This window comes from Capricornis sumatraensis, chromosome 1 (assembly GCF_032405125.1).
Source record: "Capricornis sumatraensis isolate serow.1 chromosome 1, serow.2, whole genome shotgun sequence".
NCBI classification, from domain to species: Eukaryota; Metazoa; Chordata; class Mammalia; order Artiodactyla; family Bovidae; genus Capricornis; species Capricornis sumatraensis.
The window spans coordinates 202253698-202272650 of NC_091069.1; the positions used below are offsets into that span (position 1 = coordinate 202253698).

The 18953-nt window shown below is 40.8% G+C and overlaps 1 protein-coding gene across 1 annotated transcript in view; it reads left to right on the forward strand.

Moving 5' to 3' along the window:
• TNIK (TRAF2 and NCK interacting kinase) overlaps positions 1 to 18953 on the forward strand; it is a 396524-nt gene that overhangs the window by 83082 nt on the left and 294489 nt on the right. Inside the window, exon 2 of the mRNA XM_068983499.1 lies at positions 1945 to 2010. Within this exon, the coding sequence (XP_068839600.1) occupies positions 1945 to 2010 (66 nt within the window). The remainder of the gene's footprint in view (positions 1 to 1944; positions 2011 to 18953) is intronic.

An 18953-nucleotide genomic window follows, 5' to 3' on the forward strand; every position in this document is an offset into this window, starting at 1 on the left:
CTGACCAGGTCTTAGTTGTGGCACATGGGATCTTCGATCTTTGCTGTGGCATGTAGGGTCTTTAGTTGAGGTTCTTGAGATCTTTTATTTAATTATTATTTTCTTTAAATTATTTATTTGGCTGTGCTGGGTCTTAGTTGTGACATGGGAAATCTTTTAGTCATGACAGGAGAGCTCTTGGTTGCAGCACATGGGACCTAACTCCTTGACCAAGGATCGAACCCGGGGCCACTGAATTGGGAGCGTAGAGTCTTAGCCATTGAACCGCGAGTAAAGTCCCGCTATGAGGGATCTTTGAAGGCACATCATAAAGTGCTTTTCTTGGGCCTGACTTAATAAAAGCTGTCACTTTAATGAGCTCTAACTTGTCACATTAACCTCATTTATCTTCTTCTCCATGAATATGAGCACTTCTCCCTTTAAATGTTATAGAGGTATGGGATTCCTCGGCTTAAAAACGATTCCTATTAGATATTAGATTGCTGACTTTGGGCAGGTGGGTGCTAAGCTCTCACCTGCTCTTTCCCAGGACTCTCCTGGGTAGATGTCATCCCCATTTTATCTGCACAGAGACTGTATTGCTCTTCCAGGGGGTCTTGGATTCAGGTAGCCACACCAGACAGAGCTGGTGTTGAGCCCAGGTCTGTCTGAACGTAAAATCCAAAAAGGTCTGTCTAAAAACCTGAGAGGTATGTCTGAACCTTGCCCCTCTGCCCCTCAGTCACTGTCATGCCATTTGGCAGTGTTCTGAAAACCTGTTGACTGGAGATGGGAAATGCTGTTCAGGTCAGAGGTTGAGGTCTTTTTCATTTGTCCCTCAGTGTTTGTTGTTGTTGTTTTGTTTTATGTTTGTGTTTTTTTTAGGTGAGTTAATGCCTAACATTTAAAAATGAGGAGATCTCACATTATGCAAAATGTTCATTTCATTTTAGACCTGGTAAGACTGTGCTCATAGGTTGAAGCGACAGCTGTTGGTTGCAACTAGGCACCCCCCTCCACCTACAAAGGAGACACGACTTCCTCAGTTTGCCAAAGGCCTCCGTGGCCCACCTCACTCTTCTCTGTTACTTGCTTGCCCTCTGTGGACATGTGCGTTTGTGATTCCTGATCTAGGCCTTTAAAGAAATCATTTCTCTCCAAGTAGGAATCAGAAGAGATCAAAGTCACTTTCTGCCTGTGAGTTGAATTTTATAGGCTTTGCTTTTTCTTTTTGACTTTTGGGGTTGGTAATTCAGGAATAATCGACATAATTATTGGATATTTACTGAGCACAGGAACATTTCGGTGACTCTCAGGGTTAGCAGACACCTGTTCGTGGGTAAGGATGTGTGACATTCTCCAGTTTCCTTTGCATTCTTGGTCCTGCCGGGAGCCTCCCAGTCCTGCAAGAACTGGAGGCTGTCTGCAAAAGCGTGTTTTGCAGAGGCAGCATTGTTGGGAAGGGAGATGAATTCAGAGGAATACGATTCCATTTTCTCTTGAACACTGTTGACTGTCGCCGGAAGATTGCCCCACAGTATAGCTCCTTTCCCAACTGCCAGTGCTCTGTGCAGCCAGCAGATCAGAAAGGTCAAACAGAAAGGTCTTAAAAATTAGAGCCCCCTTAGATGGATGTGTCTTTCATTTTATGCTGATGTACCTATGAGTGTGTTTCCATTTGACAGTATGAAATGAGTTTTTTTGTTGTTGTTGTTTCCATGAAAGTCTTGTCTCCTTTTGTTCTGATTTAAACACATCTCATAGAAGTGTAAAATAGAAACAAATGGATTTTGTCTCATTTCATAGCTGCAGCTGAATTAAATTTTAATACTCTTTAATGTTAACATATGAGAGCCTCCCCAAAGCTGTTATTTATTTGCTAATTTTAAATGTGCATTTGCTTTTGATTAAGACAACGGCTAGAGTATTGTTTTGAATTTTTATTGTTTATTTCTTTTCTTTCAGGACCCCGCAGGAATCTTTGAATTGGTGGAACTTGTTGGCAATGGAACGTATGGACAAGTATATAAGGTAAGTTCATTGAGCTTGAACATGGCTCGTGTGGTTTCGGTTCATGAATGCTGAATAGCAGTACTGTCTGTTCTCACTCATACATGTCTCATAACAGATTTAAAATGAAATAATATACTTGTTAATTGACTGTCCATCTTTTTCAATGAATCTGTAGTCCCATTGCCTAAACTGGATTCTGGGGTTTGGGCATTTCCATTCATTATATGTTACAGAGCTTATATCTGATGTGTGAATTCTAATGCTACATACTTGAAGCTCTCTGAACTGTTTAGTTTCGTTAATCGCTGCCAGAACTGGTTTTTAAAGGCACGAATGATGCTATTTACTTTAGAAATTTAAGCTATTAAAGTATCACAGCTGGAAAAGGAGATTTGCTACTGGCCTAGGGCATGAGTTAAATGAGTTTAGTGAACAGTGTTAGGAGAACACTGGCTGCCTCACAAAAAGCAGGACTAATGGCAGCAATGACTCTTACAAAATAGGAAATAATTAAAAGCTAAACTTGAGGTTGAATTGAGGAATAAAATGTTCTTGTTCTTATACTGATTTTTGCTTTCAGATTCACCTTAAACATGCTTTTAAAAGATATTTTTTCCCAGTAAATGACCTAAAAAAGTGATTGTTTAGAAAAGTGGCTTGATTCTCCTGATTATCAAAAGAAAATCGAAATTACCTTTTTGGACTAAAGCTCAGGGGGTTTTAGTGAATGAGCTATTGAAATAAATGCCTTCAAAACAGACCAACTGTTTCCTCATGATTATTTTAAGAGAAATGTCTATCACTTTTCCTAAGTCGTAGTGATATGAGATGACATTTCAACTGTAAATTCTCTGTCTTGTTGTTCTATTTGTTAAAAATTTCCTTCTTTGAATCTTAAACGTCTCTTATTTGATTTAATTATTGAAGTCCACCAGATTGTAATATTTTCAGTACTCTAGAAAGTCAAAAGAATATGTGTGTATATATTTAAGTGTATGTAAATTATAAACATTTAAACTTTTTTTACCAGGTGGTACCCTTTGATGTCCACTCAGGAAAATTTCTCTCTTGCAAAATTAGATTATTTCCTAAAAGGTCAACCCCCTGCAATTAGAAAGAATGTAGTCTACCCCAGCTGTTCACTTGATGTTGATCCTGTCTGACACAAGAAAGAAAGGTGTCTCAGCAAATGCTTTTAAATACTTTCAGTGAAGATAATTAGGTTGGAAGATTGTGTTATTGCATTTCGAGAAATTGGATTGAACTTGTAAATTAATGTGAGCTAATGAATTAAGCCCTGGATTTAGGCAGAAAATTACTTCTGATTTGCTGTCAATATGGAGAAACAACTCTGTATAATGCTGTTGTTTTTATAGTGCCATTCCATTGTGCTCTGCTTCCCACCTGTGGAAGGCACGTTTGGAAGGTGCTTCACAGCTTTGTCCACTAATCTAAGAGGTGGTCTGTACACTCCTGCAAGAGAGGATAATAACAAGATAAGGATTCTCAATTAAGGATGAGAATGTTTGGAAAATCCAAAATTAGCTCTAATTTTTTTGGTACCTGAGGGAAAAAAAACAAGTGGCAAGAGGTCTTAGCTCTTTAGAGAGGAAAAAAAATACACCAACTAAGTTGTGAACACTATTGTTCTAAAGGGTGCCCTTCTCTTAGTGGTTGATTCAGAAGTTTGGCCCCTCTCAAGCTTAGGGGAGACTGCAAAGCTGGCCACGGCGATCACATTGGATTTGCAGATAGGAGACTGGTTTCTTGTACCAGCCCTTTGTGTTGTTTTGTGGCACCACAGCTTTTCTGTGCAATAGTCAAGTGAGAGTGTTTCTATAAATGCTTTGGGGACTTGGAATGATTTATCTGAAGAATTAAACCTCCATACCCGTTAAGGATTGGGTTTCTAGGCAACCTAGATGACATTAGGTGGCACCCCCTCCAGGACAGAGACACCTGGGTTTCCTGAGTCACTAATCCAATCCTGGCATTACTCTGAGCTCTGGAGGATTAAAGCTTAATAAAACTGCCAAACTGGATTTCAACTATACGTGAACTTAAAGAGAAATAAGTTAGGAAGTGATTGTTCACATTATAGGTTATATTTAACCTTTATGGAATAGGTATATTTTAAAAATACTGTACACATGAATATAAATTTTATAGCCCTAGGAACAGATTTCTATATCAAAAATTCTATGATAAATACTTTCTTTACATTAAATATTAAATCTTTTAATTTTTGTAACTCTAGCTTTTATTGTTCCTAGATTTCATAAAATGAGGTATAATTTTATGAACATTGATGTGGATGTAGCCTTTCTTTTCTGGAAAGATTCTTAAAACTTTCTTTTAATAAGTTGTGCTAAAAGAGTCATAACATAATTTTATTTACGAGCAGTTTTTTTTAAGATGTAGCGTCTCTTTTAAAATTAATTATTTAGTTTTTGGCTGTGTTGGATCTTCACTGCTCCTTGGGCTTTTCCCTAGTTGCAGCAAGGGGGGGCACTCTCTATTTATGGTGTTCAGGCTTCGCATTGCAGTGGCCTCTCTTGCTGCAGAACACGGGCTCTCAAACGCTTGGGCTTCAGTAGTCGCGGTGTGTGGGCTCAGTAGTCGTGGCTCCCGGGCTCTGGAGCACAGGCTCAGTGGTGGTGGTGCACAGGCTTAGCTGCTCCACGGCATGTGGGATCTTCCTGGACCAGGCACTGTGTCTGCATTGGCAGGCTTATTCTGTACCACTGAGCCACCCGGGAAGCTCTACAGGTAGTTTTTTAAGAAGCATACTTAACTGAATAAACAAAAGTATATGCAGATATTAAGAGAATGTTGCTTGGAGTGTATCTTCATTTAAGCCACATACATCTAGATGTGGAAGTATATTTTATATAAAGGTCATTTAGTTACATTTAGCTTTTTGAAATGGAGAAGGCAATGGCACCCCACTCCAGTACTCTTGCCTGGAAAATCCCATGGGCGGAGGAGCCTGGTGGGCTGCAGTCCATGGGGTCTCTAGGAGTCGGACACAACTGAGTGACTTCACTTTCACTTTTCACTTCCATGCATTGGAGAAGGAAATGGCAACCCACTCCAGTGTTCTTGCCTGGAGAATCCCAGGGACGGGGGAGCCTGGTGGGCTGCCGTCTCTGGGGTCGCACAGAGTCGGACACGACTGAAGTTACTTAACAGCAGTAGCAGCTTTTCAAAGTAGCTTCTAGTTTTACTCCCAAGTTTAACTTGATCTCTCTGTCCTTGGAAGGGTAGATTTGTTTATCTTTTGCATTCTGTGTGGTCAGATGATAGTTTAGTATCTGTTTTTTGCTTTATTTACTAGACAGAATACATAAATAATGAAGAGTAGAGAGTCTCTGTCAGGGTTTTTTTTTTTATTTTTTTAATGAGGAAATCATCTTCTTGGGCCTGTAAAAGTGAAAAAGTGAAGTTTCTCAGTCGTGTCCGACTCTTTGTGACCCCATGGACTATAGACTACCAGGGTCTTCTGTCCATGGGGATTTTCCAGGCAAGAATACTAGAGTGGGTTGCCATTTCCTTCTTGGGCCTATGGCTCCCATTAAAAAATAAACCAACAAAAGGCCACATACCTGCTTGCTGAAGACTTTGGCTGTTCATTGGCATGCCATTTATTGGGACCTGATGAAATCAAATTTCATCTCATTTTTGTTAAAATAGAGTAATTGTTTTAATAGATCCAAATAATTGTTCAATGTTCATCGCTAAAACACCACTAAATCTTAGCCACAGTTTTCAAAAGTGAACATTCATCTATCTTGTTTCTTAATTTGCCCTTTGGAAATATATATTGATGATTGCAGGGGTGAAGACCTTATTACTGAGTGACAGTGTAAATCAGGAATAGGGTAGATTCCTCTGTATCTCTGAGGTTTCTCTTAAAACCTCCTCTAGGTTGTAAAGTATGAGATCAAGAGGCAGTGTTGGTTATAGTGTTTATAGTGCTTGTGGAGAGAGAACACTGAAACTGTGTGTGTGTGTGTGTGTGTGTGTGTGTGTGTATTTTCAAAGGGTTGCAAACTTTACAGATATATCACCTACCTTATAGGTTATCTAGCCCAGTCATTCCTCTGCTAGCAATCTGTTCCATCCTTGATCACCTCCACGCATGTGGAACTCATTGCCTCCCAGTCATCCTTTTTACCTGCAATTTTCTTTGAATGTTCATTGTCGTATTGAGCCAAAATTCTGCCTTCCTGAAATGTTTACCAGTGCAAGCTCATTCCATGTACCTGTTTAAAAAAAAAAAAAGTAAATCCTCTTCCACAAGAACATAGTCCTTCAAAAGACTTCTCTCTTCTTCCCCCAAACACATACTTGTATCTCCTGGTCTCCAGGCATTAGAGCCTCAGTTACTTAATTCTTCCTATGACTTAGACTTGAGGTCTTTCATTATCTTGACTTTTGTCCTGAAACAATTCTCACATATTAATGAAAATAATATTTGATACTATACAATAGTATTTTCTATGTCATAAAACATCTTGTACATATAATCTGATTTCTGATTTAATTTCTATAATAATTTCGTGAGAATCTTGCTCTCACTTCAGGGTCTTTATCAAAACAATTCTCTCTATCTAGAGCACTTTCTCCTCAGTTTCCTCATGACTGGGTCTTTGTCTTTCAGAACCCAGCACACATGTTACCTCCTCAAGGAATCTACTTTTCAGGCAGCCACTGCTATTGCCTTCCTCCCTCACTGACTTTCTCTATCACATCAACTTAGTTCTTTGCCTTTGTGGCATTGACACTCTCTGACATTATCTTACGTCTTTGTTTATGTATATATTAAACAGTTGAAATGCACCATAAAGGAAAAATAAGGATAGGGGCCTAGTCTGTCTAGCAATTGCTGTATGCAGCATCTGGTACATAGGTACACTAAGTGGTGACCTGTGTGGGGCCCAGAGTTGAGCTCTGTTTTCCTTAATAGTTCTGTCTATATTTGTTCCCAGTACTTTTTCAGCATTTCCCATAAAATATCTGCTTACTTCAGACATGCATATATGGACAAAAATAATCAACAGAATTCTCCACTTGTTTCTTACGGTAGGAGCTGGGTGTGGATTTTATGTTAAATTAATTATCGATAGTCTGTGGAAGCAAGCCCCATTCTAGAAATTTACAAATGAGGCCAATCAGTTTTCTGAGGTTCAGTCTCCTGGTAGAGGTTCCCCAACTTTACTGTGTGAAACAAATGTTTGAGAAATGATTTAAAATATAGATTTCCAGGCCTAACCTCTTAAATCTTGTTCAGTAGGTCTGGTTGGGATCCAGGAATCTGCACTTCTAATAAGTTTATAGAGTCTTGCTAACGTTCAGAGCCCTGGGGCCACACTTCCAGAAACTCTGCAAAAATGATTGTCAGTTACCCTGTGGTAGGGCTGCCAGGTGGCACTAATGGTAAAGAACGCACCTGCCGATGCAGGAGACATAAGAGACTTGGGCTCAATCCCTGGGTCAGAAATTCCCCAGGAGAATGAAATGGCAACCCACTCCAGTATCCTTGCCTGGAGAATCTCATGGACAGAAGAGCCTGGCGGGCTACAGTCCATAGGGTCGGAGACTTGAACATGACTGACTTTGCATATACGCAGGGCTCCTTGAGTGAATGTTAATCCCAATGTTTTTTTGTAATCATTTAGAGTTTGGGGGATGGGTAGCCTGGTGGGCTGCCGTCTATGGGGTCGCACAGAGTCGGACACAACTGAAGTGACTTAGCAGTAGCAGCAGAGTTTTTTGCTGACTCTAACATGCATAAACTGAGAAAAGTTAAAAAAACACAAAGATTTTGATTTGAGATTTGATGCTAGCCAGGTTTGACATACTCATTCTGAGATTTTACTTTTGCTGTTTTTATTTGACCTGCTTATGATTACAAGTAAGGTTGTTTCTGAATAATTCAACTCAAAACAAAACCTGAGAATTGAAAGGTCAAAACTGACCTGGTATAGTAGAATCTGAGCCCACTGCATGAGATTTCCTTACATGTGTAGATTGGGATCTCTTAATAAACCATCTGTTGAAGTAAGGCAAAGCATTTTAATAGTAAGCTTATTAACAATCTTAATATGGAGGTGATTCTGTGACATACTTAGGATTCACCATAGTTTATCATACTCTCTTCTAATGAATCATGAATTACACTGTTTACTTCTTGTTTGGTAAGGAGTGATTATAGGAGAATGTCAAATTTCTTAGATAATAATGGCATTTACTTTTTTAAACAAGAATTCCAACATAAAGAATACATTATTTCACATTTGTTGAGTGCCAGTGAAAAGGCCCTGTGCTTTGTATAGGGAAAATGCAGAGCCAGTCGAGGTGGTTCCTAGTCTAAGAAGCGTGCAATCAGGTTAACTAATTATTGTGTGCTAAAGTTTTCAAATGTTGTGTCTTAGTTACTCTTCATGATTTTATAGGGGAGGAAACTAAAGCACACTTCAGTAAACCACATTATCCCTTAAAGGTAGGGTTTCTCAACCTTGGCACTGTTGACATTTGGACCAAGTAGCTCTTTTTTGTCAGGATGTTGTCCTGTGCATCGTAGGGTGTTTAGCTGCATCCTTGGCCTCTACCTATGAGGTGCCAGGAGCACTCCCAAAGTCCTGACAATCAGAAATGTTTCCAGATATTGCCAGGAGTCTCCTGGGGGGTAAAATTGTCTCCCTCCCTGCCCCGTTCAAGGACCACTTCTATAAGGATAAGACAATGTAGCAAAAACTCTTAAAACTGATGTACAGACAGACAGTGGGAGTATAAAAGTGGAGCATTGTGAATCAGAGTGGGGACCTAAATGGACTATGGGAAGGGGATTTGGAAAAAGCTTGGAGGCCTTGGCATCTGCACATCATGCGGTGTAATTTAGCATTTTCATTAGTGGAAAGAAGTGTAATGAAAAGGAGTTTGGAGCAGATCTGTCTTTCCTGTTCTCTTATAAACCGGGCTCTTGGGCCAGATCTAATATGTTGGCTGCCTTTAAAAAGAATTTTTGTACTGTTCATAGTGACAGATTATCTATTAAAGTAAATTAATGATATAGCCCAAGGGTACTAGTTGGTTTCTTTCAATTTTCTTAAAAAAAGGTAGCTACCAAAAATACCCCAGCACTATTTTTCTAGGAGTGTATAAATTGTGATTTTTAACATCAAATAGATCTTTTGAAAGATGTCTCTAAGATGCTGTAGCACGTGCGGAGCATTGTTCCTAGTCATAGGTTCATTTGACCATGGCTGAGCCTTTGGGATTATTTAGTTATTATTGCTTCACCTCAGAGGGCACTGTCATTGTAGTTGGGCAGAATTACAGGGAACAGTTTTATTCCTGCCCCGTAAGTAGAATCACTTACCCTTGAAGTGGGTTGGCTTGTCGAGCTTTTCATAGATCCCTGTGTTTTTTGCATCTAATTTGGCTCAAAACTGTGCCACCTCGTGCTGTGATCCATTGGGTGTGATGAATTAGATGGTTGCCGTGGCAGCATTTGGGTAGACCTTTGTGAGCCCATGTGCCGTATGCATAAGGAAGGTCGCTTTTTTGCTAGGTGGCCAGACCTCCAGAGTTGCTCCCAAAACCTGCCACAGGGGAGTTGGTTGGATTTCTTGTAGCTACCAGTGTTGCTCAGCCCTCATTGTCTATGGAAATAATCTGGATAGTTTTGAAACACTAAACATATCTGGGCCTTTCTCTGGAGATTTGGTTCTAGTGGGTCTGGTGTAGGACTAGGTAAAGCTGGCTTCCAGAACTTCCCTGATGCTTCTACTGCAAAACCAGAATTGAGATCCACTGGATTAAGGTATTGCCTGTCAGGGGATTTAAAGGCTCTTTTAGGTGTCTCTGCCTTTGAGGAGACATCTCTTCTACTCTTACCTGTATCCGGGGGTTTTGTTTACCTTGTTTAGTTACTTATTCAGTGTCATCCTTTATAATAAATATCATTAGCAATTTGGCACATGTATACCCACCTTTCCTTTGAAGTGTTTAGATTGCTTTAGTTTAAAATACTTCCCGTCCATCTCATGTCAGTGACTTGCCGAATAACTTGATGCACAGCACCCTGGCGACTTAAAGTTTTTAGATCTCCTAACACCATTAATGACTTGGTGAGTATAAGGCAGCCTCAAGTAATTAAACAATCAATAGTTACTAAGTAATTACCATTACTGGGAGATGATTTGTGACCTGTGGAATGAAACTCCATCGGGATTATAGGCACAGAATTTAGGGCCATGTACGGTTTTAACTATTTAGACATGGAAAACATTTGAAACTCTTAAAAAGAGTGATTAATTGGGGCCCTAGTTTGAATTTCTTATCTCTGTGGTTTAACCTCAAATATAATTGTATTAAGTCCACTTGGATGTTTTTGCACGTGCAAAAATAAATAGCTGCTGTCTGGCAAGCAAATATGTGCTCTCCACTGAGTAGGAGCCCTGCTCGGTGGTAAGATTCTGGAGTAGGGGGACGAGGCATTGCCCAAAACTCCACGTTGGGCGGAGCACAGCCTCCTCTGCCGAATGTTGTGGCCTTGGGCAGGGATTCTGATTTTGGTCCTGTTCCTTGCTTTCCCAGGCAATGCACAGACATGCTGTCTGTTTTGTTCCCATCTGCAACGAAAGAAGAGAAAACAGCAGCTGGCTTACTAGACTCTTAACAAATACAAAATAGCTATCATAATGATGATAATAATGAAGTCATCTTTCTAGACTGAAGAGTTATGAACTAAAGTATGTAAAGAGTTCAGTCTCCTTTAGGGAGAAGATGCTCTGTTGTTTTAGAAAACTGGCCCATGATTACATAATACAGCCCGTTGGGACTACCGTCTTTGGCAGACCACTAGCATGTTCCAAATGATGTCTTTCTTTAAAATATTTCTTGAGAAATTCAGTTTTGTTCTGTGTGTCACATTGAGGAAGGTAGTAGGAGTTTCTCAGCTGAATTTATTAGAAATCTTACTACTTTTAAATTTTGTCTCTTTGTCTCTCTTTGCCTCTTTCCTCCCCCCATCCTCTTATCGTGGTAAAATACCAACGCTATAAAATATTGTTCAGTAGCATGAAGTACATTCACGTGTTGTGCAACCATCCCCACAATCCAGAACTTTCTTCTCATCATCCCCAGCTGAAACTCTGTACTCAGTAAACAGTAACTCCCTACTCCCCACTCCCTCTCCCCGGCACCAGCCCACCTTGCCTTTCTTTTCTAAAATATTCCTGGTAAACTTAATTGTAGAAGGGATGGCTTCCTGTGAGCTTCTTGTAACACCAACTCTCTATCAAGCCCCAAAGGGTCCTGCAAACCTGTGTTTCTCATGAGGACTCACCGGCCTGCTTTGTCCTCCAGGTGACTGACCACCCAGTACCTGCAGAGCAGCATCTTGTTCTAAGAAGCTGAAACTGGCTGACACGCTTGACTTTTCTACCCTGTTTATGTCTAAATAAAATGACCCTTCTCAGGTGGAGTTAGAAGTAGAGGAAGAGGTCAGTTCCGTTGGAGCATTTTATACGAATCCTTTCAGGGTGTTGTTTGTGTTTTCTTTAATCAGTTGTTTCGGGCTGCGATTCTTTTCCATACAGTTTTACAGGGAGATTTCCCTTTACCTTTACTGCATCAACTGTTTTCTTTTTTTAGTAGGAAAATGTTTGTTTTCCATAGGAAATCCAGCAGTTCGTAGAATGACAGAATGTTCTAGAAGGAGGATAGTTGGGGTGGCCCCAGTGTAACATCCCTTCTCAGCTACTCCTCTGAACTCCCCTCCTGCATCCATCCGTAGAGCAGCCCCACGCTGAGGTCCCCAGGCCTGGATTCCTCTGCCTCCCCCTCCAGCCTCATCTTTGGCAGATCCTGGCTCCCGTGGGTTCAGTGGTGTCACAGTGCCCACAGGCTGTTCTGCTACCTGCCCGGCATGCTTAACCCTTCTCTGCTCCCTGGGACCCTTGCTGACCTCTCTTTTCTCACCTTGCCCTTGCTGTTTTGTTCTGTTCTGTCTGGCTGTTTCCACTCTATAAACTCTGAGCTCCTTGAGTTCTGGAACATTACCTAACTATTTCTCTACTGCCAAAACAGAGTAGATGGCTAAAAATACCGATTAAAAACCAAAGTATACTACTTCCATGTTTTGCTGATTTTGGAACGCCCTATCTCAGTGGAGATGATTGGCTGGCATCACCAATTCAATGGACATGAACTTGTGTGAACTCCGGGAGACGGTAAGGGACATGGGGGCTGGGCATGCTGCAGTCCATGGTGTCGCAAAGAGGCAGACACGACTTAGTGACTGAACAACGCCGCAACAGTCTCAGTAGAATATGTGTCATTTTTGCTTAATCTCAGCTGTGGAAGCCTGTGAAACAAGGAGACTGACACTCAGTACAACATTTCATAATAGCCAACACCCACTAAATACTGATACATTAAATAAAAACAGTGTCCACCTACTATGCAGTATAATAGGAAAAAAAAATAGGATAATGAAAAAAGCATTTCCCCTTCTTTCTGAAGGTGGTTTCATGGACATGAGTCTAAAACTGACCCTGTTCCTAAATCCAAGAGGCTACAGGCCAGTTAAACTAGCAAAGGCCCTGGTGCACACTCTGGAGACAGAGATGGGTCTCCTTTTGCCACTTTGTCTCTAGGACTGTGGGCTTAAACATCGATATCCATGATTAGAACAGTTTTCATAAAACCTTTATCTTGATTATTTCATTGGATTTTCACAGTCTCCCCACAAGTGAGACAGAAGAGGGTATGATTATTCTGGTTTTAAAGTTTGAAGAAGTTGAGGTCTCAATATAAATGACTTTTCTGAGGTCACCAAGCAGGCAGGTAATAAAGCTTGACTTGTGGTCTCATACCCTAATTTTTCTCTTAGCTCCACAGGCAAGTTTCCTAAGAAGAAATCTGGGGTGAGGATGAGATGTGGAAATCCCCCTAAATCTTTGGCAGGGATTGGCTTTACCCTGTTCTCATTGCATGTTTAAAATTAATTTAGGATAGATCCCGATCAATTTGAATGTGTACTATAAAGCAATGATGCCTTAACTTGTTTCAGTATATACTTCATCTAATCTCTATATCGAAAATACCGAAGGGTGATTGATGGTTGAGTAATACATTTTTTATACAAGGAACCAAATTGTTATTTCCCAAGAAAGATAAGAAGTTAATTCGTTTCCATCTACAAAAAGAAACTGGCATGGCTTCAGTTTGTTACATTTTACGGCATAAAATGTTGCTGTACTGATCATCTGAAGTTGGTTGCTTCTTTTCTCATCCCTTGTTTTTGATGGGAGGAGGCGGGAATAGCATATTTCTAGACTTCTTCAAAAATCATCTCCAATAGCCAGGTGCATGATTTTTTTTTTTTTTTTCCGAAAAGACTCTGCAGTCAGACTGGAGCTTGATAAATGTTTGTTGAATTGAATTGGTTTATTCTCTCAGCTGCAGTTGTGTACTTTTGTGAGCAAATGGTTGAATCTTACTGCACTGGACACCATGCCGATATTTGCCGGGTGCATATCTGTACTTTTTTCTCTTCTGAGCAGAGGGAAGACCGGTTAGCTGTAACCCGATGTGGCATGGTGGTAAATTGCTTACTCTTTGCTTTTGTGTTTTCCCCTCTTAGGGGAGCCTAGGTTTGTGTATATGGGGTTGAGGTTGGGAGAGACAAACAGAGGAAAAAAGGAAAGAATTCCTGGGTAATTTAGTTGAGAATGATCTGGCAACAGTGTCAAGATACAAACTATTTGTTGAATCATGAGTTCAGGTTGAGAATCCCTGTGTAGGCTTTCCATTTCTGTTTCCATTAAGGACCACACTATTCACTTTTTTCCTGTACAGATTATAAGTATGTAGCACCCATGACCCAAGTACGCCAGCACTGCCTCTCAAGTATCCGGTGCTTCAGTGAGAAGTCTGACCTGCATTCATCTCCTTCTTTCTCCTTTTGTGTCAAAAGAGTGAAAGTTAGTGAAAACAAAGGACAATGTGCTTTTTATTTTTTGGGATGGAGGCAGAGTTGATTGTCTCTGAAAAGGATTTTCAAATTAAGCAGACTCTGATTTCCCCCAGCTAATTCACCTCGTGACTTCAGCAGAAGAGGAATGTTTTGTTACCCAGATGTTTAATACGTTTTGTTCTACTGTTTTGTATCCATTTATCCATGTTGAGAGATCCTTCAGAACTTTCAAATCCTTTTCTAAAGAAACCGATCACGGAAGCTAAGCACCAAAAGCACTCCTGTCCCCATGTGGATATGCCCGCCTCTGAGTGCTGAAAGGAGATGGTGCTTGACACCCAGCCCTGATGGTCTACAGCAGGATGGGCATGGGACGAGAGGCAAGGATGACTAACAAGGAGCCAAGGCTGCCCTCTTCCTCTGGTCTCCAGCTTATCCATTGCTCAGGACAAGACTTGCTTGAACAAGACTAATGGCTATAGTTAATTATCTGAGTAAATATGTAAGGCGTGGCCAAGAAACCAGTGTTGGAGTGTTGGTAGGGGATAGGGAAAAACACAAAATGGGGTGGAGGGGGGCACAATAAGCCTGCCAACAAAGCCCAAAACGAAACAGCAGTGTCCAAACAAAACACTCTTTGTTTGAACATTCCTTTCCAGTCTAGAAGCGAAAGAGGTTTACGAGTACCTGATTCAGCTGACGAGTAATACCATGATCAATTGTAGTTTTTGAAGTCTGGCGTTAATACTGTACATCATGGTGTTAGTTCTCCTTCAGATCCACGTATTTATGAATACATAAAAGTAAGCGTGCGTGGTAAGTCACTTCAGTCATGTCCAGCTCTTGGCAACCCTGTGGACTGTAGCCTGCCAGGCTCCCCTGTCCATGGGATTCACCAGGCAAGAATACTGGAGTGGGTTGCCTTGCCCTCCTCCAGGGAATCTTCCTGACCCAGGGATTGAACCCACATCTTTTATGTCTCCTGCATTGGCAGGTGGGTTGTTTACCGCTAGCGCCACCTGGGAAGCCCATATAAAAACAAAACAGGTGCTGATTGTATTTCCTGTCCCACTCCACTCCCTGCTTCCATCACCACGAGCATCCCGCCGTCTACATTATCGGTGTCAAAGGGCTTCCTTATTCTGTACGTTTGTTTCCAGGGAACATCTCTGCATTTCCAAGTCTGTGGTCCTCATGTTGTTATTCTAACACTTGAATCCAGAGGTTATGTGGGGTCATGAAAGCCATTTGCCGACTGAGACCATGAACATCCAGAGGTTTCAAACATCTTACTCAGGACGTTACCTCTCAAGAAGGGTGTGATGCACAGAACTCTCAGGCCTACAGAGCTCTACTAATGAACCATCCTCTCCGTGGTCTTGGGTAAAGCTCAGAGGTTTTCTTTTCAGATCTCCTCGAGGAGCACAGCTCAGGGAGCTGACCAGCTCAGGTTTGTGAGCAGGTGAGATTTAACTGACTCCTCTGTGTCTAGTGTCTATTCCGGGGTAAATATGGGGGCGAAAACTCCCTCTTCCAAGTTTGTGTTTTGGGTTAAAATAGAAGCGATTAAGTACCTAGTGTTGAATGTTAGTTTAAAAAACTGAGTAGATGTACAAGGGTTTGTATATTATCTGGTGTTTATGTCGACAGAGTTCTGTATGTTTTTGAACTGGATTTCTCCCTGAGAAGAGGTAGCAGTTGAGGTCAGTTCTCTTTCTGGTGGTACAGTCTCACCCTACAATATAAATGTGGTCAGGAAAGCTGATTATATTAGAATGAAAGTGAAAGCGTAGTTGCTCAGTTATGTCCGACCCTTTGCAATCCCCTGGACTGTAGCCCACCAGGCTTCTCTGCCCATGGGATTCTCTAGGCAAGAGTACTGGAGTGGGTTGCCATTTCCTTCTCCAGGGGATCTTCCCAACCCAGGGATGGAACCTGGGTCTCCTGCATCAGAGGCAGATTCTTTACCATCTGAGCCACAAGAATAATGACACTTAATAGATGGTTTTATTGGTAAAGAACCTGCCTACCAATGCAGGAGACATAAGAGATGCAGGATTGATCCTGGGTCGGGAAGATCCCTTGGAGGAGGACATGGCAACCCACTCCAGTATTCTTGTCTGAGAAGTCCCATGCACAGAGGAACCTGGCGGGCTACCGTCCATAGGGTTGAAAAGAGTCGGATACAACTGAAGCAACTTAGCATGCACACACGCATACTAACATATACTTTGGAGGGTGGGATTTGGAGGATGGGGGATATTTCCAAAATTCTCCAGAATAAAAGTTGTAAGAAATAACAGATACCAGCTTTGGTCAGACGAAGGACTGGCACACCTGATGAAATGCTCAAAGCCTAAGAATTGGCTTACCGGCAAACACACCCCAGTGACCTGTGTGCCGTCAAAGGTCACACTGAGGAAGAATGTTTCTACCTTTCTAGATTTAAACCTTAGAAGTTAAGATGCATTCAGAACTCTAAGAACAATCTCCTTAAATTTTTTTACTCTGAGTCCTCTCTTATGTTAAGAGTTTCTTAGATTTAATATGCACTTTAGGTGGCAGTTTTTTTAACTGAAATATAGTTGGTGTACAATGTTACTTTAGTTTCAGGTACATATATATGTATATATATACATATATATAATGGTTTGATATTTGCATATATTATGGAATGATCACCATCATAAATCTAATAATCAGTGGTCTTATTCAGAGTTATTATAGTATTACTGATGGTATTCCTAATGCTGTATCCCTGTGACTTATTATATGTAACTGTTGGTTTGAACCTCTTCATCCCCTTTACCCATCTTCCCCCTCCCTTTTCTTGACAACCACCCATTTATTCTCTGTATCTATGAGTCTGTCTTTGTTTTGCTTTGTTTTTGAGATTATACACATAAGTGAGAGCCTGTGGCATTTTCTTTCTCTGACTTTTTTCATGTAATATAATATCCTCTAAGTCCATGCATGTTATTGAAAATGGCAATATTTCATTCTTTTTTATTGCTGAGTGATACTGACATATATATATGTGTGTGTGTGTGTGTGTGTGTGTGTAGCATATCTTTATCCATTTTTCTATCAATGGACACTTAGATTGGTTCCATATCTTGGCTATTGTAAATAATGCCTCAGTGAACATTCGAATGCATACATCTTTTTGAATTATGATTTTGTTTTCTTAGGGTAAACACCCAGAAGTGAAATTACTAAGTCATATGGCACTTCTATTTTTAATTTCTTGAGGAGCCTCTATTCTGTTTTCCATAGTGGCTTCAACAACGTATAATCCCACCAACAGTGCACGACCTCACCAACACTTGTTATTTGTTGTCTTTTTGATGATAGCCATTCTGACAGGTGTGAGGTGGTATCTCATTGCGGTTTTAAGTGAAAGTTCTTGACTTTTTTGTGGTTCATGTGTCTCTTTAAAGTTCAAGGACTGACTTTGTTCTGCTAACAATAGAAGCAGTACTTGTATACAAACATGTATGTATAGGGTATACACAGAGTACCCATTATAGGAAAGGCTCCTTCCACAAGCTTATAAAATGTAGATACTTACTGCTTATGATCCCTACTGTTCAGATGAAGAGTCTGACCTTAGAAAACTTGACTTGTGCTAAAAGCTGAAACCACCCACAACCTTTTGATGCCAAAGACTTAAGCAAATATAATTAATTAGAAGAATGAATGCATGGTGGGCTGAACTCAGGCATTCAGTGATGTAACCTTTAACTTAAAAGTTTCTGGTTTAACTAAGATCTACTGTCCCTAGTTTTTAGGGTCCCTTTTAAAGTAGAGGGGTAACACTAGCAAGCCATTTTTCCTTCAGAATTGTTTACATAATTTATTTCTGCTCTGTGATCATTTAAAAAATGTTAATTATCTTGCTGCTTATAAGTGACCTAGTAATTCTGCTAATATGTTGAAATAAATGTTCTTTAAATAGCCCATTTAAGAGGACAGGTAACTTCATGGTAAAAACCCAGCCAAAATATGTTGCTGTTTTAGAAGGTTCCTTGGCCCGGGTCAGTCAAGTAACCTTGACACCACTTCTGCATTTCTGAGTATATTAAAACCTTGTTAATTTTCAGAGAGGTGATGTGGGCTGTACTTGACCGTTTAAAGTATCTCAGAAGAATTTTCCAACTAGTTGCAGAGCATAAAAGTTTAAGAAGTTTGTCGAAAAACTTCTGTCCTTAAATGCCCTTAGGTATCTTAAAACTGCTGTTTATTTATTCCTATTGATATGCTAATCACAAGTTGTTCTTCAGTATTAAAGCATTTCCTCCAGAGAATTTGTACTGCATGTACTTGTTTCATTTAACTATACAGTAAAATAGTTCCCTATTTACATAGTGGTACCAAGTCTCATGGGGTTCCCTGATAGCTCAGCTCAGTTGGTAAAGAATCCACCTGTAGTGCAGGAGACCCCGGTTCGATTGTTGGGTCAGGAATATCCACTGGAGAAGGGATAGGCTACCCACTCCAGTATTCTTGGGCTTCCTTGAGGCTCAGCTGGTAAAGAATCTGCCTGCAATGCGGGAGACCTAGGTTCAATCCCTGGGTTGGGAAGGGAAAGACTACCCACTCCAGTATTCTGGTCTAGAGAATTCCATGGACTATACCTATGGGGTCGCAAAGAGTCGGACATGACTCAGTGACTTTCACTCACCAACTCTCACATCCAAAGTACCCTGAGTTAGTGAAGCTTACTGAGTACTAAGGGCTTCCCTGGTGGCTCAGATGGTAAAGAATCTGCCTGCAGTACAGGAAACTGGGGTTTGATCCCTGAATTGTGAAGATGCCCTGGAGAAGGAAATGGCAACCCACTCCAGTATTCTTGCCTGGAAAATCCCATGGACAGACGTGCCTGGCAGGCTACAGCCCACGGGGCAGACACGACTTAGTGAGTAAACCACCACCACCACTGAGTACTAAACACGTTTAGGTCAAGCCTTCG